The sequence below is a fragment of the Phallusia mammillata genome, chromosome 2, assembly GCF_965637545.1.
Source record: "Phallusia mammillata chromosome 2, kaPhaMamm4.hap1.1, whole genome shotgun sequence".
Taxonomy (NCBI): Eukaryota; Metazoa; Chordata; class Ascidiacea; order Phlebobranchia; family Ascidiidae; genus Phallusia; species Phallusia mammillata.
The window spans coordinates 19,137,730-19,162,386 of record NC_137253.1 but is presented as its reverse complement, the minus strand read 5'-3'; the positions used below and the strand labels follow the sequence as shown (position 1 = coordinate 19,162,386).

At 37.1% G+C, this 24,657-nt stretch overlaps 2 protein-coding genes and 1 long non-coding RNA gene across 6 annotated transcripts; 2 read left to right on the top strand and 1 right to left on the bottom strand.

Moving 5' to 3' along the window:
• Positions 1-5,798: 5,798 nt before the first annotated feature.
• LOC145212594 (synaptotagmin-16-like) lies at positions 5,799-19,267 on the top strand. Of its 3 annotated transcripts, XM_080080766.1 has the most exons (11): positions 5,799-5,873; positions 6,623-6,781; positions 10,367-10,504; positions 10,731-10,813; positions 11,015-11,116; positions 13,330-13,539; positions 14,109-14,267; positions 14,370-14,480; positions 15,943-16,132; positions 16,642-16,757; positions 18,675-19,267. In XM_080080766.1, exons 1-11 carry the CDS (start codon positions 5,855-5,857, stop codon positions 18,870-18,872), a joined length of 1,485 nt encoding a protein of 494 aa, XP_079936892.1. In that variant the 5' UTR covers positions 5,799-5,854; the 3' UTR covers positions 18,873-19,267. The 3 variants fall into 3 exon arrangements, with proteins under 3 accessions (XP_079936892.1, XP_079936891.1, XP_079936893.1); XM_080080765.1 differs by lacking the exons at positions 5,799-5,873; positions 6,623-6,781 and adding an exon at positions 9,844-10,148; XM_080080767.1 differs by lacking the exons at positions 5,799-5,873; positions 6,623-6,781; positions 16,642-16,757 and adding an exon at positions 9,844-10,148 and having other exon boundaries at positions 18,675-18,737.
• LOC145212596 (uncharacterized) lies at positions 11,124-12,163 on the top strand. The gene is made up of 2 exons (XR_013856745.1): positions 11,124-11,338; positions 11,435-12,163. It is a non-coding gene; the product is annotated as an uncharacterized LOC145212596 (long non-coding RNA).
• Positions 18,672-23,967, bottom strand: LOC145212595 (porphobilinogen deaminase-like). 2 transcript variants are annotated; one of them, XM_080080769.1, is made up of 12 exons: positions 23,748-23,967; positions 23,490-23,562; positions 23,368-23,417; positions 23,095-23,228; positions 22,460-22,537; positions 22,243-22,318; positions 22,009-22,131; positions 21,751-21,900; positions 20,479-20,532; positions 20,059-20,151; positions 19,896-19,945; positions 19,644-19,814 (listed from the first exon to the last, which is right to left on the bottom strand). In XM_080080769.1, the coding sequence occupies exons 1-12, from the start codon at positions 23,787-23,789 to the stop codon at positions 19,703-19,705; spliced, it is 1,035 nt and encodes a 344-aa protein (XP_079936895.1). In that variant the 5' UTR covers positions 23,790-23,967; the 3' UTR covers positions 19,644-19,702. The 2 variants fall into 2 exon arrangements, with proteins under 2 accessions (XP_079936894.1, XP_079936895.1); XM_080080768.1 differs by lacking the exon at positions 19,896-19,945 and having other exon boundaries at positions 18,672-19,814; positions 23,748-23,962.
• Positions 23,968-24,657: the final 690 nt, after the last annotated feature.

Below are 24,657 nucleotides of genomic sequence, written 5' to 3'. Positions count from 1 at the left end.
ACAATACATTATTTTTTCTTAAAAACAGAAATATATATTTGGCCGTATGAAAACTTGGCTCTCTACCAGAGTTGGGCATGGATCCGGATACCGGATCGTGATCCGGCAGGATCTTCGTTTTTTGACGGATACCGGATCGGATCCGGATGCTACTTTACAGCTGCCGAATCAGGATCCGGATTATCCAATCCAGTTTTTGTACAACATACTCAGGGAAAATAATATAATATTTGTGAATTTTTGTTGTATAAAATATTATTCTTCCCCCCATGCATACTAAGTGCATACTGCATATAGGCCTAGTGCACAAAATATCAGGAAGGATTACATTTTTGTCAAGAAGGCTGAAATTGTATGGGGCAAGTATTCAAGTAACCGTCGAAGGCAATATAAATAGAAACTTAATTGAATTGAACATATTTGCTGTGTGTCGTGTGCAGTCGTGCACCCTTATTACTCATAAGGTTATGAGTGTGTTCTGTGTTTTTTTGTGTTGTTGTAAAATCTGGTTATCACATGACATAGTAGGCCTACCGTAAACAGTAACGTGCAACAAGGGAGTAAGGTCATACGCGTTATACGCCGTTATAGAAGGTAAAAATTTGATGACTAAGAAGTTGCATACTTCAATGGAGGTTATATTTCTTTTATGTTGTAGGATGTTAATATTTCTTTGTTGTTTCAGGCTAGATGTTACATTTAGATAATTTTTGTAGTGAACTAAACAGTTCTAATACAATTAGAAAATTTTCGGATATTTTTCGGATCGGATCTTATTGTTGCTCGAAAATTTTGGATCAGGATCGGATCGGCGCGGAATATCACAATTCAGGATCGGATTTCGGATCTCAAATTTCCCGATCCACCCACCTCTGCTCTCTACTGCATGTTCAATTTTTACAGAAACTGGTGATGCCTGTTTTTATACGGAGAAAATTTACTTTTGTATGGTCATCAGAAGGAGACCAAGGTGACTTCAACAATTCACACTTGGCTACATCAGAAATGTCACATAAATTCCCGAAATAACATCGTATGTCGTTGGACCACTCAACGATTGTTAAATCCTTTGAACTTCTTTCTGTCGACTTGGAACAATCAGCAACAATGTTGTTACTTCTATAGGATTCAAACCCTGACCTTGAACAACACAGGTTTTCTGTACCCACACTTTCGCTATCATTTAACGGGCTTATTCGCTTACTAATAAACCCATCTAGGGTAGGGTTGCCATGTTTGATAATACACAATCCCTGACAAATTTATCTCAGTTTTGCTTTATTTAACCTTTGTGGTGCACAGATTGAGCTGCACCGTATGAAGATATGTCTTGAGTGTTTATGACAGGGGTGTCCAACCTTTTTGGCCAAAGGGCCACATGCGATTTACGAATGATTGCGCGGGCCACTGAGTGTTACTGCTAATTTGGAATCTTAGAAATAGCTGTCTTATAATTTCTAATTAAAATCCTCAAACCGAAATTCTAATCTTAGAAATGTGTATTATCCTCGTTTACAGTTATAAGAACAATAAACACACCAAGATATAGTTAAGTCAACAAGGTTTTTCCCACACGTCGACATTTCAATGTGAAGTTTGGCACTGTTTTTTCTCTGACAAGTTTGGTAATATTCAGTGAGATGGACGATGGAGCAATGCAAAGCGATTTTTCCATATGGCTGTCAGAAATTACTGATCTTACAGGGGATTTAAAGTCACATGTCAACCTTTCTTGGAAAGTTCTGATAGCGTTACTTGCTTTTTGTTTCCTGTTTGGCATAATCTATATCACTGCAAAGTGCGGAAGATGTTTTACTGCTAAATGCGTTTTGCGCGAGTCTCTGATACCAGATGTATCTCAATGAACCACAAGTCAGATTGTGACGTAACAATGTAAAAATTGTGATGCGTAACAATACGCATTGTGACGCAATAAAAAGTAACTTGAACAGTTGTGTATTACTACTCTATTAACAAAGAAATAAAGCAAACAATAAATGCCAATTTTTCGGAATGAAAGTTCGCCATAAATAACGTAGGCGATTAAGTTGCCAATATGAGTCATTTCAAAAAATACCGCGCGGGCCACTCAAAACCTCCGCCGAAAATCCTGCGGGCCACGGGTTGGACACCCCTGGTTTATGATGTCATAATCTATGTTGTAATGCTTGTGGTACCTGTATTGTACGCATTGTTTGCACACAATACGCGTACAAAAAGTCTGACGCTTATGGTACTAGGCTTGTAGCACTCTTTTTAGTACCACAAGAACTGTTTAAAAAATCAGAGTAGTATAAAAATCAAAATACTTTGCAAAAGAGATTTATTTACGTCACGGCCGCCAGTGCATACGTTTTAACAAACCTGTTCACGGCCGCAGGTTGTGCACCTCTGATTTACAATATTCGAATCACACGGAAGGCGATACGTGAAAACGTTAGATACGATAGTCTCTGATCCGTGCCAATTAAGGCTTATGTTACACTTGGCCAACCATTTTCGTCAGCAGTGAAAGCAGATGAACTACGTAGCATTGAATGCTGTGTTTTCTTCTGACGCGGATTTTTATTTCTGTATTTAACGAGTATTTTTAGACAACTAGTAACAAAGAGGTATTGCACACTGCAAAACGAAACAGTAACCTTATGCGGTAACCTACGAGCCGTCAGTTTACCTCTTTACGTTTCATGGTATATAGTAGACGCGGTTGTAGCTACTAGAAACTTTCTCCGTTTGTACATTAATTTCATAAAATATACATAAATATATGTTTTCCTAAATTCCGGACTTTTAAGTAAATTTTAACATTTCTCCCTGACGCAAATTTAAACACTAAATTCCCTGACATGTCAGGGAAAATCCTGACGTATGGCAACCCTAATCTAGGGTTGCTTATTGACACCTTCGTTTCATTCTGTACAATATGAAATGCAAAGTTATTAAGCAATGGCATTAAGTTAAAATGGGCAGTGCTGCGTCAAATACCCGCTGTTGCACTCTGTTTTTATCCACGCACGGCGCAAAGGCATTTCATTGTGACGCAACAATAACGATACTGTGACGATACACGTCAAATCCAGTCTGGTGGCACGCGCAATTATCAATTTTAAAAATCTTTTTGTTTGATAATGCAGCAGATTTCAAAACACGACGGAATGTTGTAGGGAGGGCTACGACACAACGAAATTGTGTTTCAATAATATCTGGGTCAAGTGTGTTTCATGCCGCTCATGCGGCCCAGAATATTAAGGTAAAAACCAGAGCATAGCGTACGTTTTACTTGTTTCCGAAGAGATCGGTATTTGGTCTTATAAGGTACCGCCAAAGTATCGGCGACCAGACAGTATTCCATCCCTATATTTTTGGGTAGAGCTACTAACACGATATGTTTCAGGAAATTCAAAAGTGCTTAATTTTTGATAGGTGGCGTAAAGAGCTGAATTATTTATTTAGCGGCTAAAGAGGGGTTGGTTTGGGATGCAAGTTTTTGAAAATGTTACATTAGTAACTAGTTTTTTGCTAGTTTTATTGAATTTTAAATGCTAATACCTTACCCCGACCTTAACAGCTCTAACCGTTAGTATTTTTTGAGATATACCGTTTTAAATGAAAAAAGGGCTCTTTGCGCCACCTGTCGAAAATTAAGCACTTTCGGATTTCCTGAAACATATCGTGTTAGTAGCTCTACCATTTTTGCCCTATTTATTTACACGGCATATATTTATTCAAGTAATTTGACGTTATAATGTTTTTGCCGTTGTTGACAATGTTTACCAGCTGTAAAAGTTTGGTCTCAATTAATCAAACATATCATATCAAAATCAAATGCAAATATGTTGAAATTAAACTGTGTCTTCTTCGGTCGAAGCTTTCCGGGAAGCAGACCGTTAACTATAATCTGTGGACTTGCTCGGTAGCGGATTCAAGCTTTACAGTATGTCTTGGAGACCATCAAGAAGTAGGTAAGAAAATTCGGCAAAACTGCTCTGCGAACGAGACAACCGACAAATTTATGTAAGTTCTATCTGCGATTTCAGCACCCGTTTTAGTCTAATTGTGTTTCAACTTTTAGAGTGCTATTGTGAACCCAACAAAAAAACTTGCACTGCGTGCTCAGTTGCCTTGTACTGTAATTGTTAGCAGATGACTCTGATAGTGGTGCCACTTCGATACTCTCGAGCAGAAACGAAAACCCATTTCTTTTTTTTTCTTTTTTACGTTTTATGTTTACTGCTATATTGCCTGTTCAACTAACGTTGCCCCCAGTTTCTATATTATTGTGCGCTAACCTGTGAGTCCCCGAAACATATAAGGTTTATACGGAAGGTGTAGCTGCAGCGCGTTTAACATCCACCATTTGTGTCCTTTCCTTGTTGTCGTTTAACATCTCAACGCTGTGTCTCGATCTCGTGAATACTGTGCTTTAACGATTTGTTTCACATATCTACACTTACCATCTCAGTCAAGAGTTAAATGTGATGACTCGATTCGAGTTATACATATCTAATGTTATAATTAGTAAAGTAAACTCAACCGCAACACAGAAACACGTCTGCGCAAATTTTTGTTTTACAGTACGACTAGGCGTCATACCGACACAAACCGGTGTCCCATGCGACAAGGTCGAAGCTTAAAAACTCAGGCCTATGGTGGGATTCAAACCTTCGACCAGATCGGGCCTAACAGGGGCATACGTACGCTCTATCAACTGAGCTCAATAGCAGGCTGTGTTGCCTGTCTATATCAGGGCTCTTCAACCGGGGTTCCGCGGAACCCTATTCCGTACTACCCTTACAGGGGTTCCGTGATCATTAAGCGTTGCACAGGGGTTCTCACAGGTTCGGTGTACAAATCCAAACGTAAATGTAACAAATGTCATTGTTGCAAACAGCAACGTTTGTCTGTACAATCTAGTTAAATTTGGTTGCACCATTGATCAATTGTGACGTAATAAACACAGCCTTGATACACTCAAAAAAAATTGCTAGATAAATCTAGAAACGACCGTTACAAGTAACATGTCAATGCGTTTCAGTGAATCGTTGAATTAAAGTCAACTTATATTGTGTGCTTGGAGTGTGGTAAAAATGCATGTTTTTTCTTTGATGTAGCCTACTTCTATTACATTCATTAAAATTATTTTATTGGGGTTCCGCAAAGTTTGACAAATCACTTTGAGGGTTCCGTGCCACAAAAAAGGTTGAAGAACACTGGTCTATATTGCTATACGTTAGAAACTTAAATCTAAACGAGGTTCCCCCCCATTGGTGTTTACTATAGTAAATAGGCCAAATCGGCCACAGTTAAATCACGGTAAAAGCTTTCGCTGTTAAACGAAATAATAATGCGCGTGGTATCAAATGTAAAGATCAATGAGGTTTTTGAGGCGCCGTTTGTAAAACTATCTGTAAGTTAATTAAATTAGCTAAATCGGAATGAGCGTGACTTTGTCGTTCTGATATAGCTAAATCGGAATGGTAGTTATACATCCCGTTTTGACATAAAAAACGCATTATTTTACAAACGGGGACATTACTAGGTCCACTGAACGACAATTTAAAGTTGTTATAGCCCCATGAAGGTTTAATTTACACAAGTTATGTTGCCCCACATCACAAAAATATGTGATCAATCATTGCTGACATCAAGGAAGCAATCATGGGACGGGAGGCGTCAAATGGGCCCGCATTTTACATCCTGCGTTGACTGTTTCCTTATCTCACAGTTCTGCCTTTTTTCTTTGTGAGTGCGCATCAGCATCTGGTTTCAGCTTTGTTATGACAGTTTGTAAAATCTAATCCAAAATTGGCGTTGCGAATCGTTGTAATTGTAATTGAGTGATTTAAATTGAAAAATGGCCGCAGAGCACGGAGGTAAGTTGTAATGCAATGTATAACAAAAAAACACAGACGGGAAACAAGACTATATCTTTAATATTGTGTTGTATTTTGTTCACATGCGTCTTAATGAAAACACATTATGATAATGTAGTAGAAACACATAAGACACAGCTCTGTAGTTATACGTTGAAACAATAGTGAAAGCACGGAAACAAACGCAAAAAAGTAGCAGCCGAATCTAATGAAAAGAAATGGACCTAGTAACTGGGTTTTTGCATAATTTCGAAATTACTAACAAAAACGCACAACATATAAGTTAGTAAAGAACAACGAGCTGTTTAAAATATAGTGTAAACTTTTTGCTTGAAAATCACCATTTTGTGGGGTTTAGCATGGTTGTTTCGTAGCCTAAATAAAAAGCCAGCAGCAGAAACAAGTCTAGGCCAGGCAATCAAGCTTTTATGACAACTGCAGTCTGTACGAGTTTTTAAGAATACTTTTCGTCGATGCATTACGCATTTTCTCGCAACGGGAAAATCGTGCTTGTGCTTCATATAACATCGGTATTTCAGCATTCGACACGCACAATAGTACCAACAGACAGGAGCCCTCTCGGGAATAGCGCGCATTTTTTGTGCACATGAATAATTTATTATTTCTTCCTATATTGCCACTCGCAGATACTCAAAGTTTTATGAGCTAAACAATAGTCTTTTGTCTAAAAAGAATCTTAAATTGGTGTTTTTAATATAATTTTTATTTAAAGTTTGTGTTTTTTACAGTTTCCTACGCAGCTGTTTGGTTCCTTGTCGTCATAGTGATAGTGAGTGCCATCATTGTGTTGTTCTACATGTTTTTCACGAAGAAAGCGTGCTTTAAAAACTTCCGGGCTTGCGATGCGTTTCTTGAACCCCAATACCAAGCAGCTAACAAAGCACTAGGTGGGGAAACTGCTTTTACGTTGGTTACATAAACCAGTAGTTCTCAAACTTTTTTTGTTGCGACGCCTCTGGAAAAGTTTTCTAGACTTTCTAGACTTGAGGTCACTTATTATTAAAGTTGTGTTTATTGATACAACAACAAAAAGCCATCAAACGGAATTATTCTGCGAAGCCTTTGGAAAATTGAAACGACGCACCAGGGCGCCGCGACGCACAATTTGAGAACTACTGACATAAACCATTAACTTGAGTATACGTTAGTTGACAATGGCTCAAACACTTTTTTACTATTTAATGATTGTTATGATGCAGAAAATATTTTTTTTTAATACCGGTAGCCCTACTCAACGATTCAGCTGGGTGGTAAATTGGCTGCACAAATTCTTTTTCGAAATTTTGAAGGCTCATTCACTTGGACTTTAGAGTAGAGGGTCCCAACCTTTTTGTGGCCACGGAAACAAACAATTGTATTTGACAAAAGCAAAGGAAACTGAAAAACACAACATCAGTCTGTAACAGTCATTGAATTCTGGTCATAAAGCTTGTCGCAAAAAGGGTTGTCCTAATGTGGTAGGCTACGATGTCGCTGTATAGGACAGTGGTTCTCAAAGTATGGGTCGCGACCCAAACATGGGTCGCGCAGGGTCAAAAATTGGGTCGCGCTATAGTGATTCAATTCTGAACGAACTATTACTGCATTAAGTAAACACAAACGAATTTACCTCATGTAGAAATAAAGTCACCTCACTCGACCACGTTGTACAGTAAAATGAACCAATCATTGCCACATACAGAAGGCTTCCAACTTTACTGTTAAGCAAATGGCGATTGTAACGTCGTAGCATGGGAAATAATAGGACAAGTTAATCATGCGAAACTGAACTTGGAGATGTAACAGTTAGCGTTTAAGGATGAGTAAGCATTCGTACAAGGAAACATTTTTAGATTTGGGATTCACTTCTATCAACGATCATGGTGCTGCAAAGCCACAATGTGTTGTGTTATGCCGTGTTGTGGAACGAATCGACGTCGTTAAGCCTGCAGCCATTTTGACATGGGCAGCCTCCTATGCGGCGACGACGTGGCCTCAAAATTGCAGTCCGCCTCGTTATCGAACAGCACAGTTAAAAGTCGAGTCACAGACCTTTTACTGAACATAAAATATCAAGTGGTCTCTTGAATGAAAAATAGAGCCGTGCATTGAAAATTTATGAAAGAAAAGTTTCAATTTCAACAAACCCGCTAAAATCAATCAATCATTTGTTTATAATAAATAATTGTTTCATAGTACTGTGTACTGCAAATGGCCGTCTGCGTCTTTTTTCATGCATATCAGAAAAAATACATTTTTTGATGTTTGAGGCTTGGGTCGTGAGATGTTCATAAAATTCAGATTTGGGTCGCGGTCAAAAAAGTTTGAGAACCACTGGTATAGGATAACAATCTCTAAACCTTGTCAGTAAAGTAGCCTACAAATGGTATTACGTAGTAAACAAATATAGTTCATTGCTATGTTGAGTTACAAGCAGGGCCCACAAAAGGGGGTGCATCGGGTGCGCCGCACCAGGGCCCATATTGGAGTTCAAGGGGGGGCACCTTTAAAATTGAAATCTGCAATTACGCAGGTAATTTTTGTTGCTGATTTAAAGCGGGTAGTCGAACCGCTTGTCGTATGGGTTCAGGTTCTGTTCGGGTTCACTTGTTTTTTTGGGGTTCGTATTCGGTTCAGGTTTAAAAAATGTATATTTTCGGGTTCAGATTTTGTTGTTTTGGTCAGGGAGTCGAACCGGAACTGAAACCGAACCCGCGAACCGGTTTGAGCGGTTTATTTCATTAAACCCGAACCGAACCCGAACCGCTAATTACGATTTCTAAAAACCTGGACCGGAGTTGAACCCCATATTTTGTTTGGCGTTGGACCCGAACCGAAACCGAACCAGTAAAAATGCAGTCTAAGTTATATATTTTATACTGGTGATTTTTTTCAAAACAGCGTACTGTAGAAAACGGGAGATAACAGTTATAAAAGGCCAGGTAGATGATGGGTAGAATTAAAATTAAACGAATGAAAATTTGAACCGGTTTAAAAAACCCAAACCGGTTTGGACCGGATAATTTGCCCGAACCGGAACAAAACCCGAACCCGAAAGTATACATTTTTAAAAACCTGAACCGAACCTGAACCCCTAAAAACAAAACAAAGTGAACCCGAACCAAATCTGCACCCATAGGACAAGCGGTTAGACTCCCTGGTTTTGGTTCGTATATTTTCGGGTTCAGTTTTTGTTCCGGCAAATCACCCGGTACGAGCCATTTTACGGTTTTCATACTGGTTCAAATCCCCTTTCGTTTAATTTAAATTCTACCTATCATCTTCATGGCCTTCATTAAACTCCAAAAGAAGTTTGACAGTGCACTGTTGTTTTTGACACGCCGTATGGCTTTTATTTGACGTAGGGATATATTATATATCATATATACTTCAGTCAGCTGTTTTGAAACAAACTCACAAAATATAATACAGGCTGCATTTTTACTGGTTGGGTTCCAACGCCAAACAAAACACAGGGTTCAACTAAGGTTCGGGTTTTTAGGAAATCATAGTTAGCGGTTCGGGTTCGGTTTGGGTTCACTGAAATAAATTGGTCCCGCCCATTCAGCGTTTTAGTGTCACCCTTTTTTACAAGACCTAAAAAATGTGACTTGAAATTGTTTTTCAATGAATCACTTTCTTCCGTAGACCTTTTCCGCCTCAAATGTAAACAAATTGTTTGCGCTAGTACCTCGTATCAATCGCCAGTCACGATTCAATTGGTGCGAAGATAGCCCTGGGCAATGCAGTGAACGCGAGAGGCCGAGAGCATCTTCTTGTAAGGTGCAAGTCAAAATCCGAACCAAGTACATTACCGTTAAATACCACAGTTGGTTCCCTATTGAGGCAGATCGAAGCATGTCGACACAAGAGTTAGTTTTCTTTATTGAAGCGGGCGTGGTGCGCCCAATTTTAAAGCCGTTTCGCGCAAAGTGTGAAACTGTGAAGCCATACTTTTTGTAATTTGTACGGAACTGACAAAATTCTTTTCTTGTAGCATGTCGTCAATGGTTTCTTTAAATGACGCTAGTGTTGGTATAAAATCCGCTAGCATAGATACGTTAGATTCACTGGATGACGATAGCCTGTGCGATCCAGACGAGTTTCAAGAAGGCAAACCTAGATCTAAAGCAAGTCTAAATGAAAGCGCAGTTGTGTATTCCGACGCTTCTTCATCCAATATAGGAAACCTTTTCCGTGCTTTGAGCAGAAGTATATTCACTGTACAAAGCAATAACAGCACTAAATCTGCAACGACAGTTGCTGATGGACAAGGTATCAGTAGAACTACTGCATGCAGGCTACTGTAAAACACAACCACTTGTGCTATGCCAAGGACTTGCAGTCTTGTTTATTTGTTTTTTATTGTTGTTAACTACTGATTTCCTTTTCTAAAAATGAGACCAAATATGTTTTAAATTGGTCAAATTTAATGAGACATTGCAGATAAAAAACTTTTAGACTAAAGTTTATTTAACTATATTTGTTTTTAGCAAAGTCATATGATGAATCAGGTGATAGTGAATCAAGTTCAGACAGTGAAGAAGAAACCATTCGGCACATGCAAAAATCCATCCGAAGATCGCGAATCTCTCTTCGGAGTTCTTTATCACAACAAAAGTCCACTGCAGGTGAATACACATTATTACAGATCATGTTCAGAAAAGCTGGCCTCTTTGTACAAGAAGAACACAAGTACAAGAACAAATCAGCAAAACTTAAAACCGATATGTTTAATGTTTGGCTTTTGACTACATATTCTTTAAAGCATCACACATTAATTTATGAGACATTGAAGGACACCAGTGAGTGATGAAGTACTGGATTGATCCCAAGAGGAATTTTATTAATTTACAGGCAGTCATCAGTCATTAACACCTGGAGATATTTCAGGATCTTCATTTACCAATTCTTTAGCAAGTCTAACATCAAGAGAACAGGTAAAAAGTGGTGTGTGTGTAGAGTTAAAAAAATGTGATTGAACAACCGAAAAATAGCTACTTTCCTTGGTAAAAATGCAAAATCATCAAAAAATACTGACATAATGCTTCCTTTTTTCAATTTCTTTGTTTGTCAATGAAAAAAACAACAACAAATTTTGACAAATTAAAAGAATTGCAACCTCTCATTTTGTTTTATAGGTTGAAACTCCATTGTCTCTTTCACCCATTCATGGCAATGTGAATGTTGCAGAGTGGGATCTTGATGCAGGACAAAGCAATTTGGATCTCATGATGCATGAAGTAGGCACAATGTGATAATTGTGGCAAAGAGCATGTCGTTTTTATATGCTTTTATGTAACTTTTGTTGTGCACATGCTTTTCATCTACCTTCATAAATATTCTGCACAGATAGATAATTGATGGTCAATCCCATAATCAGCTAAATTGCACAGGGATTGTGAACTGTAGCCCATCAATTGTCTGATAATGGCATAAAAAGCTTAGCAAATTGGTTATTATGGGTCCCCATCCCTGAAGGGGACACATCTTGATTTCACTAAGTTTTTTTTCTCTGGTGAATCTTCAATGGATTCGAATGAAACTTTCACAGATGTTAGATATAGTCTTATAGATGTGCCATCTGTTTCGTTTGACTTAATAGCCTCATTATTCCCCCCCCCCCCCCTAGACCCCTAAAATGGGTGAAATTTTAAATAATGTCTAAATTATGTGAAATTTGGACAGTTTATTTATTGAGCCATTGTTAGGTGTCAATTGTTGTGTCACCCTGTAGTCCCAATATTTACCCCACTAGACCCCTAAAGTGGGTGATTTTTTTAAAATAAAGTCCGAATTGGATGAAATTTAGCATTTATAACTGTCGATTATTGTGTTTCACCCTGTAGTGCTAATTTACCCTTCTAATCCTCTAAAACAGGTGAATTTTTTACAATATTTGAGTGAAATGATGTACAGTTTGTAAAATATGCTTTTTTTAAATGTCAGTGTTTCACACTATGCAGGCCTACAAACTTAAAACAATGTCTGAATTGCATGAAATTCGGACAGTTTGTACTACATAACCTGATTATTTAAGGCACACTACCGATCACTGTGTTGGTCATTTGTTTACAGCGTTGCGGTTTTTGGGACCCATGTGTTTCTTCTTGCAGAAACAAATAAAGGTCATAAAAATTCTTGGCTTATATGAGACCCAATGTAAAAAAGCATAGGGAATATATTACCATTGCAAAATAGGTTGTAGTGTATATGTTATAGCAAAATGTGCTAAGCCACCCTTCTAGTTTGATACTAAATTCATCTGTGTATATTAAACTTTTTTTTAATGTTTGTTTGTTTATGCAGGCAGAAACTGATGGGTTCCCACACATGAAAATTTGTAAATAATGCAAATTTTATAACCTGTCTAAATTTCATCTAATTTGGACAATGTTTGAAATTCACCCACTTTAAGGGTTAGTGTGAGTAACTGGTCGGACTGCAGGGTAAAACACAACAATCCTATAATCTGTTTTAAGATTCATCCAATTCAGACAGTTCAATTCAGACACATTGTGCAATAGTTAATTTAAACTAATCTAATACCAAACCACAATAAATCTGCAGTCCTGTGAAATTTCATCCCAATCGCACGCCTAACGCTTTAAATTTTTGCCACTGGAGGCATATGCGGTGGCGCCACCACCTTGGGTTTGTAGAGCACGGTGGCGGCTACCGTGGATATTTTGGTTTGTTTGTATTGTACAAGAAATTTGGGAATAATTCTGCTCTTAAACAAGCGTACTGGCGAAAAAGCAACAAATGTGCCGAAACTGCAACAAGTTTTCGTTATTGCCTTGTTTATGACGTCAAACACACAGTTGTTGGCAGTGAATGTTTGGCCATTACAATGCAATTATACTGTTAGAAGTAGGTAATTTGGGTGATACAAGAGCAACAACTTGAAGAAACAATTTCTTAAAATTGCTAAAATAATAATAAAGTTAAAGCAAAATGTTCCAAAAGATTACTATTTCAAAAAATATTTGTTTAAAGAATTTGACGAATGTTGCATTGTATTGAAAGTTTATTGGGCTTTGAGTTGGAGCTCTTGAGGTTGAATCCATTAGTGACGTCATGATTTACGTCCGCCAACTTGCATTTTTGTAAAACTCTGCCCCTATGACTGGAGGTGTTTTTAGTAGCAATTGTTTATGCTTCTGACATCATAATGCTGATATTGCGCTGCGAAGTGCCAAACTTCGCCCAAATGGCATGGTGACCCGACCACCGAGTGGCAAACATACTTTTTGTCTTGCCTACGTATTGTTCTTGGCTATACAATGAAATTGTGACATAATATATATATAATGAAAGGTGGAAATTGTTGCAACATTGGTAATAGAATAGGGACTGAATCCCAGAATTAATTTACCGAAACTTAACTCAAATATAATGTTACCTTGCCCAATAAGATGTAGTTTCCCAAACTAAATTTGGCAACGAAATCCAGGATGAAGTTGCAGCAGCAATGGCAGTGAAGCCACTAATGGAGGGTGAAGAAGATGACACGACAGCTTCACCTGGAAATGTTCCGATATCCGCATGTGGAACACTTGAAATAGCCCTACAATATTCTGTTGCGGAAAGAAAACTTCAAATAACAGTTGTTGAAGCTAATGATCTTCCTTCAAAAGACCGAGGTGGAGCCAGTATTATTCAGGTATGGTTTACATATTAATAATATGAACTGAAAGAGCATTTTTGACTGTGACAATTTTTGCATCTCAGATACCTTTAAATGTTTGTAGTTGCTAGTTGGTGTACTACATTGACTTATACAGTATTTAGTGTGTTTTAGTTGTATGTATTTTCTCCAGCAGCAAAGTTAGCCCACACAGTTTTATCTCTGACACAATGATGTACACCTTTTTTCCTCAAAATCAGGTCAAATGAAATGTGTGTTCTGGACTGTCAGCAAGCGTATTAAAAGATCATGAAGCAATATTTGGTGCATACTGGTCACATTGCAAATAGTTGTCTAATGTTTCAAAATTTTATAGATTTTACATCATGAATTGCAATGTTTCACTTTTCCTTTCTACCAGTTACCACACTAGCTTCTGAAATAGGTAGCTTCTGTTAAAAGATTCTGTTTTGTCTCATAATTAAAGTACTGCTGTATGTTATCAATGATTTTTACTGTGCAAAACCATGAAGAAATGCCACAGTCACAAATTTTAAACCTTTTCAAAAAAAGTTTATGAAACTTAACATGATGTGTTTGCACAGGTTCGCTTGGTTGTCCTCCCAACAAAACGAAAACGTTACAAGACCAAGGTCCAACATATAAACTCACCAAGATTTGCTGAAACATTTAAACTGTCCCAGATTTCACCAGAGGACCTCAAAGGACTTGGTTTAAGACTACGTCTATATGGAATTGGAAAGGTAAGATTTGGTTATTTTAATTAATTTAAAAGTACTTATATTTATTTTCCAGCCAACAAGGATAAAAATTAAACAATTTAATTGACGTTATCTAAATTGTAGGTAAAAGATCGACTGATTGGGGAGGCAACTGTTCGATTTGATGAACTCAATTTGATTAAAGATCCCCAACTCACAGTCACTTTGCAGCTAGAACCCAGAATGGATGTCAATGTATGTATTTTTATGGGTCCCCTTCCCTGAAGGGGACACATATTGTTTTTGTCCGTATTTTTTTTTCTGTCTAACGCTGGTTTGTTAAGCGCATTTGGTCAAGAAAGAGTGCTTCAAATTTATTCAAATTTTGTCAGATGTTAGTTATTAACCAAAATTTGATCCTCCTGAAGTTTGACCCTGAATGACCCAGGGGTTCACCCACAGGCCCCAGAAACGTAAAATTTTTAACGCTGGTTTGTAACGCTCGTTTGGTAAAGAAAGATTGCTTCAAATTTATTCAAATTTGGACATATGTTAGTTATTAATCCAAACTTGATCCTCCAGAAGTTTGACCCCGATTGACCCAGCGGTTCACCCACAGGCCCCTGAAACGTAAATGTGTCTAACGCTCGTTTGGTCAAGAAAGACACTGTAGGCAGAAGTCCCAAGAGAGTAACTCACTGGTTTACGATAGCAGGAGGGCTCAGCTTGACGTCGGATCAGAAATCAGCTGTTTTACACAGCAATGCTGTTTCGTTTTATTAAGTTATCACTCACATTTTCAGTTTTGGCAAAGGTTTTACACCTATGACGTGATTTAAACCTAATAAGCGTGCTTCGGTTTCGTATATGTCAAGCAAAACTTGTTAATCAAAATAAAGTTGAAAAAATAAACTTGACATTTTTGCAAGATAAATGTGTTTTTTAAATGCTCGTTGTCAGGTCGGCCGCCGCATGACCACGAGTTACTTAAGGTCAACTAGTAGGTATTACTAACACAGTTCAGAACTTTCTTTCGTCATAACGTAGCGTTTTTTTGGCAATAAATTTAGGAATCAACACTCAAGGCATGTATATATAAATTAGGTTAAACGGTGTTGTTGAACAGTAAGGACAACGTGCTATTGAAAACGGTGTCAATAGGTCAAACAGTCGTTTGGCATGTGCACCCTGAGAGGTTACTACAGGTCAATGGTTTTTCAAAACAAATTAAATGAAAAACAAATTGTTATGTGTACACTTGTAGCAAATTGCTTTTTAATTTAAAGTGTCTGTAACACAACTGTTACAGCTTTCTAGAAAAAATTGTGTTTAAAACCCGACCTTGGACGACAATATCTGGGTCAAAGCAAGAGATTAAATTAAAGTATTTGTTTCGTTCTTTTTTAATGTTTTTGTAATTATATGACAATAATAGTGCAAAAAGAATACGAACAAAAAATGTTTATTGTTGGGTTAATGCTTTCTAAAGTCACCGCAACATTTGTTTACTGTAAATCCGCACAAACACGCATGTGGGGACCCATTAGTTTTTGTTTACAAAAACAATCATATGTGTAGATCAAATGATGTGTACAGTAAATTGGTAAATATCGTATAGAATATATAAAATGGAAGTATATCAGAAAGCCACCCTTCTAGTTGTTTTTCAATTTTGTACCTATTGTTCACCGTCACCAAGCCTTTTTTATAATGACAGCGAAGTGAGCCAGATTCTTCCGCAGCATCTCAAAGCGAAAATGACATGTCATCAATATCTACCTTGACTCATGGTGGAAGCTTGCCGGAGCTTCTTCTTTCTTTGTCTTACAATGAAATGACTGGAAGATTGTGTGTCGAAGTGGTGAAGGGTTCCCATTTTCGAAATCTTGCAATGTCCAAACCACCAGGCAAGCATTACACAGTAGCATGATTTTTTTTTTAAAAACATAGGTTTGCATAATTTTAATTGCTTCACTTTGTAGGGATGACTCTTTAAATTAGTATATCCGGATTATTCAAATCCTAAAAATCTAAATTTAAAATGTCAATTCAGCAAAACTGCTTTACTCTTTAGGCTTAAAAAATGTGGAATTAGACCACATGCACAGACATTCGTTTTGTCCATGTGTTTAGGAAATAATCATTTACCCACATGTTATTTATTGTTGTGTGTAAAATCATATACTTTTGGGGGCTAGATTTACAGTTACTTTTCGAGATTAGGTGCACTGCATGGGGCACCTAGAAGTGACATTGGACTAAAGTCCATAAGAAAGACTATCCAAGTCAACATGTGGCACCTTTTCTGATCAAAATTTAAAAAAATAATTGCTGTTTAAAAATAAAATATTGGGAACATCTAACATTTAATGTGTGTGCTAAATCAAATGGTGAAAAATTTGTTTTCATTTGCTAGATACTTACGTAAAAATTGTGCTACTGAACTCATCATGTCAGGAAATGGCACAAAGCAAAACCACAGTTCGGCGCTCCCAACCAAATCCGGTTTTCAAAGAGACTTTTTATTTTCAGGTATAATATTTCCAGTTAAAATTCTATTTGAAGTCGCTTTAGTTATTTTTTGTAGGTTGTAACATGTTTTTTTTATCAAATGGCTAGGCATACATAAATTGGGGGTTATCCACAAATTGAGGCTTTTTATATTTTTCACTACCCTAAAAATGATATTATAGTACTGAATCTACATTTTCTACAAAAAGCTGTGATTACAAGTTAAACACAATCGGTAGTTATTATGGGTCCCCTTCCCTGAAGGGGACACATATTGATTTTACTCGAATTGTTTGTTTTTTTTCTTGTTTTTTTCTGTTTTTTTCTTCCTTTTTTTTTTCTTCCCAAAGTTTGTCCGACTTGTTTTTCCATCAAATGTTTGATGGATTTGTCTGAAATTTACACAGATGGTAGATATAGTTATGTAGATGTGCATCCCACTTTGTTTTTGTTGATAACCCCAGTATTTACCCCGCTAGCCCCCTAAAATAGGTATTTTTTCCTGGAAGTTTGTCCGACTCGTTTTTCCATCAAATGTTTGATGGATTGGGCTGAAATTTACACATGTGGTAGATATAGTTATGTAGATGTGCATCCCACTTTGTTTTTGTTGATAACCCCAGTATTTACCCCGCTCGCCCCCTAAAATGGGTGTTTTTACCCAAAGTTTGTCCGACTCGTTTTTCCATCAAATGTTTGATGGATTTGGCTGAAATTTACACAGATGGTAGATATATTCATGTAGATGTGCATCCCACTTTGTTTTTGTTGATAACCCCAGTATTTACCCCGCTAGCCCCCTAAAATGGGTGAGTTTTTAAACAGTGTCAGAATTGGCTGAAATTTGGATTTCTTGTATAGTATGCCATTTATAGGTGTCGATTGTTGTGTTCAACCCTGTAGTCCTAACATTTACCCCACAAGCCCCTAAAGTGTAAAACGTATTTGTATGTTACTGGGCACCACAAACGAAAGATTTCTTTGGAGCAATAGTGTTACAAGGGCAACCAGTTGTATGTTGCTCGTTGGTGGGTTGCTTGGTGGTCGTTTTTGCGCCATGGCAGTTAGGGGCTTGTTAACAGCCCTATGACGTCAGAAACAGTAACGGTTGTTGCTCAAAACACCTCTAGTGGTCAAAATTTTAAACATTGGCGGATTGGGCTGAAATTTTGCAGTACTATTGATTGAGTCATTGTGGTTTTTATATATTTTTTAGTTTGTGTGTCGAACCCAATTAGTTGCCCTACTAGCCCCCTAAAATGGGTCAGTTTTTTAAAACGTTAAATAGGACATACTTCAAACAATATCTGGGATGAATCTAATTTTATAGTTTGTATTCTACATAGTATTATTATTTAAGCCCAGTGCTGATCACTGTGTTTTACCTTACAACACCCGACTTTCTCATGGTTATCTCTTGAATTGCATTATTTTTCACTTTGCATGTGTGGGGACCCATGAGTTTTTGCCTGCAGAAACGACTTAAAGTTATAAAAGACGATGGCTAATATGGGACCCAATACAAAATAAGCATAGGAAATATATTCATGTTTTAAAATAGGGTATAGTGTATATGCAAGGGCAATATGTGCTAAGCCACCCTTCTAGTTTGTTGTGTATTCAATTTACTAAAAGGGTTTAGCTGTGCTTCTAATATAATTGCCCATTTGAAATAGTAATCCACCCAGGTAGCTGTGCACAGTCATAAATGCACCCTATGTTCTTCACAAGAAAATAGAAATTGCTCTGCGCTTGGGCAGGTTAACTCTTTTTTCAATATTGTATTTTAAAGATTAAATTAGAAGTTTTCTGTAAAACAGGGCTCAGAAAAAGATCCCAAGATTTTACATCAAGCTTGAGTCAAAAAGATTGAGCATTTCTGCCTCAGAGGATAAATACACTTGGTGTTTTTTTTCAATGTTATTATATTTTGGACAGGTTGCCCTGTTTCAGCTGGCTGAAGTGTCGCTTATGGTAAGCGTGCATTGTACGCGCACAATTAAACGCAAATTCATGATTGGTTGGATTTCACTTGGTCAAAACAGCAGCAGTGAATCTGATGAACAACATTGGTTGGAAATGAGAGAAGCAAAGGGGAAAGTTGTCAGTCGATGGCATACACTGGTAGAATCTTAGGCACTGTCAGAATTTGCATGTTCCTTTTACCTATTATATTTTTTTTATTTTTTGTCTATACTTTTGTAGTCTAGCAAAGGACAAGCTAGTGCTATCTTCATCTTAACTAGGAGTATATATATATATATATATGAGTGTGTGTGTGTTTTATTTTGTACATGCTATTTACCACAACCTGTATCTTTTGTCATTTTTAATAAATTGTCTGCCAACTACAAAAAGTAAATGCAGTATCGAAAAAAGTAAAATATTCTACAAAATCAAGTGATGCAGAGCTGAATGTGCAATAATTTAAACTCTGTATGCTGTGATCTTTTCACACAGTCCCCAAAATTTTTTTTTAATCACTGCATATTCAAGTTTAAATTTTATTGTTAATAAAGAATCCAGCAATATTGTTTGTGTGCCAATATTTCCAACTTTCACATGTCCTAATGTTACATGTACAAAGCTCATTCGAATAGACAAACTGATGTAACAAAAGTGCAAAAACATGTGCTTTTTGTTAGTAAAAAGGCTAAACATGTAGGTATGATGTAAGGATAGCAGCAATGTACCACATTAACACAACACAAAAATTAAATCAAGCATCATGGTGGTTGGTTAGATGTTTTCAGTTGCATAGCAAGCATTGACAAACCTCGAGATAATTTGGAAAAATATTAATTGCACAAACTATAAGTTCAAAAAGGCAAATATCACAAATTTTTGAACTTCAGTGTGTTGTTTACACTCACAAGCATACTAAACAACATCATTTTCATTTGCTAAATTTTGCTGTCTTGCTTCATCCAGAATATCTCTGGCCCCCTTTTTTAACAGAAGCAAAGCTAGATCACGCCCAAGATGCCCAGCGGCTTTAAGAAAACCAGCATCCAGTAGCTTATGACTAGTAGTGATGCTTGCAAACTCACAACATGTGTCAGGATCCACTGGTTCAATCTTCAGAAAAAAAATGTAAGGATTTCAAAAGTGTATGCAATTATTCTAGTTTACACAACCCTTTTATCACAAAACAAATACCTGGACAAGTATAAATTAATTTGCAGGTTTCTTTGAAGATTACTCAGAGCCTGTGATTGATTACAATTTTATTTTTGATGCAAGAAGTAATATGGGTTTACATATGTTGCTTTCAAACACAGTCTTAATTAGTTGATAGCTTGTTAAAGCCAGTTTTGCTTACCACACTTGCTTCTTGATTTGGCAGCTGTGTTTGCATTGTTTCTATCAACGACCTTGATCCATTAAGATTAAATACTCCCCCAGTCATATAAAGCTGTGATTAATTGACATACAATCATAGATTAATAGCACACAAGTCAGACATTAAAGTCAATTCAAAGTATTTTTTCACCTTATATACAAAGGAATTTCCCAATTTTAATGAAATAACAATTACTCTAAGTTTTGGGTGGACAATACTTTTCTTCCAAACTACAATGCAAATTATTTTCATCTTGGTATTTGTATTTACATATACCCTGCAGCTATGCATATAATAATGGTATTAAACACCAAAATAAAGTGTTATGCAAAACTATTCGAGGTACCACTTGAAAATAAAATTCAATTTTGTAATGGATAAAATAATAAAAAGAAATACCTGTGAATCATCAATCCATGTATGTACTGCCTGTGGCACTGAACATCCCCCACCCTGTATGAATTGTTGCATATTATATTGCAGGTTTTATTGCCAAATTAAATAAACAAAACCATGAAATACTGTACTGAAATTGCAGACATGTCACTTTAAATCAGTGCTCTTCAACCTTTTTAGTGGCACAGAACCCTTGAAGTATTTTGTCAAATTTTGCGGAACCCCACAAAGAAAAATCTTAATAAGCATACAATAGGCTCCAGAAAATGTGTGCATTTTTAACCAGTGGCGTGGCCAAAGGGGTGGGAGTATACACATGTTAGTTACTAAATCGGCAAAAAAGGAAATATTTTTTAAATTTTTAGGAAATAATTATCAAAAAGACACTTGGTTTTTTATTAGCTCTCTGAGCATAGCGATGGAAAGAAATTGTAAGACTTTAAGTAAATATTAAAGTAAACAACACCAGTCATTAGACTAGAGAAAACACATTTTACGCCTAGTAAGGAAGGGCCGAGCCGAGCCAGAACCCGAGTACTCGGTACCGAGCATCGCTGTTTTTTTTATGCGCGGCCGAGCAGTTGCACAAACTGACCGCCGCGTGCTCGGCCGAGCATTAACGTGAGATGCTCGGTGCTCAACCAAACAGAACATTTGCAGTTTTAGCACATCCCTAAGACCTAGTGTTACTCAGGAAATAGGAATAGCAGATGATCTTGGATTTGTTATTCAACAACTTCAATATTTGGCACCCCCAAAATGTTCTGTTGCCTATGACACTGGTTTTAGTCAACACACCCCAAGCACATAATATAAGTTGACTTCAATAAAACGATTTGCCATGTTACTTGGATTGGTCGTTTGTCGTTTCTGTATTTGTCTCACACTCCGGCCACAGAGTAGCAAAGCTTGGTTTATTACGTCACAATTGATCAATGGGCTAACTAGATTTGGTAAACTAGACAAGGTTAACTAGATTGTACAGGCGAGCATTGCTGTTTGCCACAATGATATTATGAATCATTTTTGAATTGGTACAAGAAAGCTCGGGGAACCCCTGCGGAACCCTTAAAGTTCATGGAACCCCTGAGAGAGTTGTACAGAACCCTAGGGTTCCGCGGAACCCCGGTTGAAGAGCCCTGCTTTAGATAAATCCCATTTTAAAAGGATTGATTAGCATCACATTTTTTTGTCAAATACTACTAATTAATTTTTGTCAAATACTACTAATTTGTCAAATACTAGTTTTCCAGATAATTATTCAAACTGAATTACCAAAGTTTTCAAAAAGGCACGTTCAGCCACAGTTCGTATAACAGTGTCACGATCATGAAGTTCCTCAACAAACTTTATGCTCTGTGCATCATCAGCTCTTGTCTCAATAGCCAAAGCACCTTGACCAATTGCATATAGGCATTGATCTGTCTGTTAAAAACAGAACACTGTTTATTAAACATATGACATAAAAGCATTGAAAAAAGTTGCATGGGCTTTTTGAAAATAACAAATAAATTGAAATACATGTTGGCTCACAGGTAAAATATAAGAAATTCGTTCACTCCACCCCATTCTCTTCACACCAGCAACTGCTAATATTATTGCTGAAAAAGTATCAGCAGAGTCCAACTTGTGAAGTCGAGTGTTTAGGTTACCACGCTGTAGACATTATGCATTAAGGAAATGTTTTGGTACAACTTGCATGAATGATTACACACATAAAAATGCACACTTTTTTACACAACATATTTTAACAGTAATCAAGGATACAATGCTTTTAAACTTCAAATGAGGAAAAAGTTTCTTCAATTGAGCAATACGACGCAAGGAGCTTGTTCCAACAACACTGTAAAGCAACAACTGAAATGAATACTTAGCATCAAATGCTTATCACTATCAACACACACTGTTTCAGGAGTGAAATTAAAATTTATTTGTTTAAGAAAATACTTCACTCAAAAAGCTTTAGCCGCAGTTTATTACAAACCTCCCTGTAGATAATTCTTTAAGCGTTTTTCCTTTGTTTGTAGGGTGCATGATAACAGCATCCCGGGGATCTTCCCGTCTATAATACCAGATATATACATGGATTAAATCAGGTGAGGATAGTAATTAAAATGAAGATAAAAAAAATTGCTGATACATGTATTGTGTTTTAGGCTCCACTAAATTTGGAATTAAAATAGTAATGCAAACTATCACTTTATTCTTTTAGTTGGTGCCTTTTTATCTGCAATTTTTTTGCACAGAAAATATATTTAAAAACTACAGTTTAAATGCTGTTTAATATAATCAGACATCTTTTGTGGTTATTGCAAATTGACCTTTTTTACATGACAAACTGCTACTACCAAGACCTTAGATGTACTGTGGTAATTTACAAATCCTCACATTTGCTACCCTTATGAAAGCATTTTTTAAGAAGTTTCTTGAGGTGACTGACCCTTTACCAAACAAATATAATAACTAAGTTTTTGCATCAACACCAAATACCCTCAAAACTCATTTTTGATGTAAACTCTTCAAGTCATTTTAAAGTAAATGCCCACAGAAGATCTATATAATTCACGCTTAGCAGCACTAGTGATTTTAAAACGTCAACTTTAGGGTTAGCAAACTTACTTGGATACAGCTGATATGGTCAAATTGGTAGGCAGTGTAGATGGCATATCTTTCAGAGAGTTTACAACAAGGTCCACCTTATGAGCAAGAAGAGCATCTTCAAGTTCTTTTGTAAAAAGACTTTTCTCACCGGTCTAAATCAAAACAAATGTTATTTTCTAACTGTTTAACAACTGTTATTTTCTATCTAACTTATCCAATGTATACTCATAGTAAAGTTTTTTGGGGGCCAGTCTGTTAGACAAATGTTGGGTGCAAACACATGTTTATTACCTTTGAAAGAGATTTATCCAAAATTTTGTCCCCAATTGTGCTCATCTGAACTGTACGAAAATAACAGTGTTCAACAAAACATACAATAAAAGTGACAAGTTACAAGAACAAAAGGCTCTTACTGATTTCAATTCGAAGGTCATGGTGCAACTTTTTTAACTCTTGTACCACCCAGTTGGTTTGAATCATGGCCAACTGTACAGAAAAAACAAACAATTTAAAACCAAACCATTGTTGTGACAATCGATAATGACGTTCTACAATGTAGATGATTTGCTACATGGTGGAAAAAGTTATATTCATATACATGCAACAAAGATAATGTCAGTCTCTTCAAAATACACAAGTACAAAAAATAAAAATCATATACTTTATCTTACCTGACTTTTTCTTGTCCCAACCTTAATTAGCTTATTGTCCATTATATGTTCCTTCCAGTTATGTGCCAGGGTGTGAAAAAAAACCTACAAATGGAGTCTCTAATCTGCGATAGTAAATGAGTAAATGCTTGAACGGAATGCTGCTGAGTCACTCTGTCTGACTCTGGAGTCTGGACTGATAAGCTGGGCAGTCCAGATTTTAGCTGCAACGAAACGGCTTTTTTCTTTCATTCTTGTAAGAAAGTAGCGAACCGGATGTATTGCATTCTTTCCTTCGCTCTCGTGGCATGAGAATGACAGCAGTTCAGTAGAGGTCGTCGCGCAGGCACGATATTTCATGTCATGCATTAATTATACACGAAAAAGGAGGCGGATAAGTGAGGGATCTGTAGTGCGGCGGCTACGGCTGTTGACGAGGAACATATTGTGCAACCCTAGCACACTGCATCTACCCGGTAGATATAACTAATAGCCTAGTCAGGTTTTTGTTACTGTAGCCTCTAGGTCACATGCGGCGAAGAGGCGATAAATCTCCAATCTCTAAACCATGTCTACTCAAATAGTTGTGTAGCGGTCTTGCGGCTTCAGTTGTACAAAGGTAAAAATACAAAAGTTAAAATTGTGAAGTCATTGCATTTGCATAACTGACAGGGGTGATTAGGGCTAGATCCACAGGATTCCACACACACGCTTGCGCGCCAGCGCATAGTCGGTTTATTCTTTTATAGCCAGCGTTTTACGCCGGCGCGCGAGCGTACGCTTTGGACTCGGCTGCAAAGCGTGAGGTTTCGCTCACAAGGTGGCGCGGAGCTGGAAACCACGCTCGCGTTTTGCCGAGCCGCCCGAGCGCGCGAGCGCTGGCTAAATAAATTTGATTTAGGCTAGATCCACACAGGATTTCTCGCGAGCT

Bases quoted from the DNA above. Each gene is read 5' to 3' on its own strand.
- LOC145212595 (XM_080080768.1), bottom strand. From the start codon at position 23,789: ATGGACAATAAGCTAATTAAGGTTGGGACAAGAAAAAGTCAG. The intron at 22,132-22,242 runs GTATCCTTGATT...TAATGTCTACAG, and splicing joins ATTTGAAGTTTAAAAGCATT to CGTGGTAACCTAAACACTCG. The intron at 19,815-20,058 runs GTAAGCAAAACT...TTTTTTCTGAAG, and splicing joins CAAATCAAGAAGCAAGTGTG to ATTGAACCAGTGGATCCTGA.
- LOC145212594 (XM_080080765.1), top strand. From the start codon at position 9,872: ATGTCGTCAATGGTTTCTTTAAATGACGCTAGTGTTGGTATAAAATCC. The intron at 10,814-11,014 runs GTAAAAAGTGGT...TTTGTTTTATAG, and splicing joins GTCTAACATCAAGAGAACAG to GTTGAAACTCCATTGTCTCT. The intron at 11,117-13,329 runs GTAGGCACAATG...AACGAAATCCAG, and splicing joins TGGATCTCATGATGCATGAA to GATGAAGTTGCAGCAGCAAT.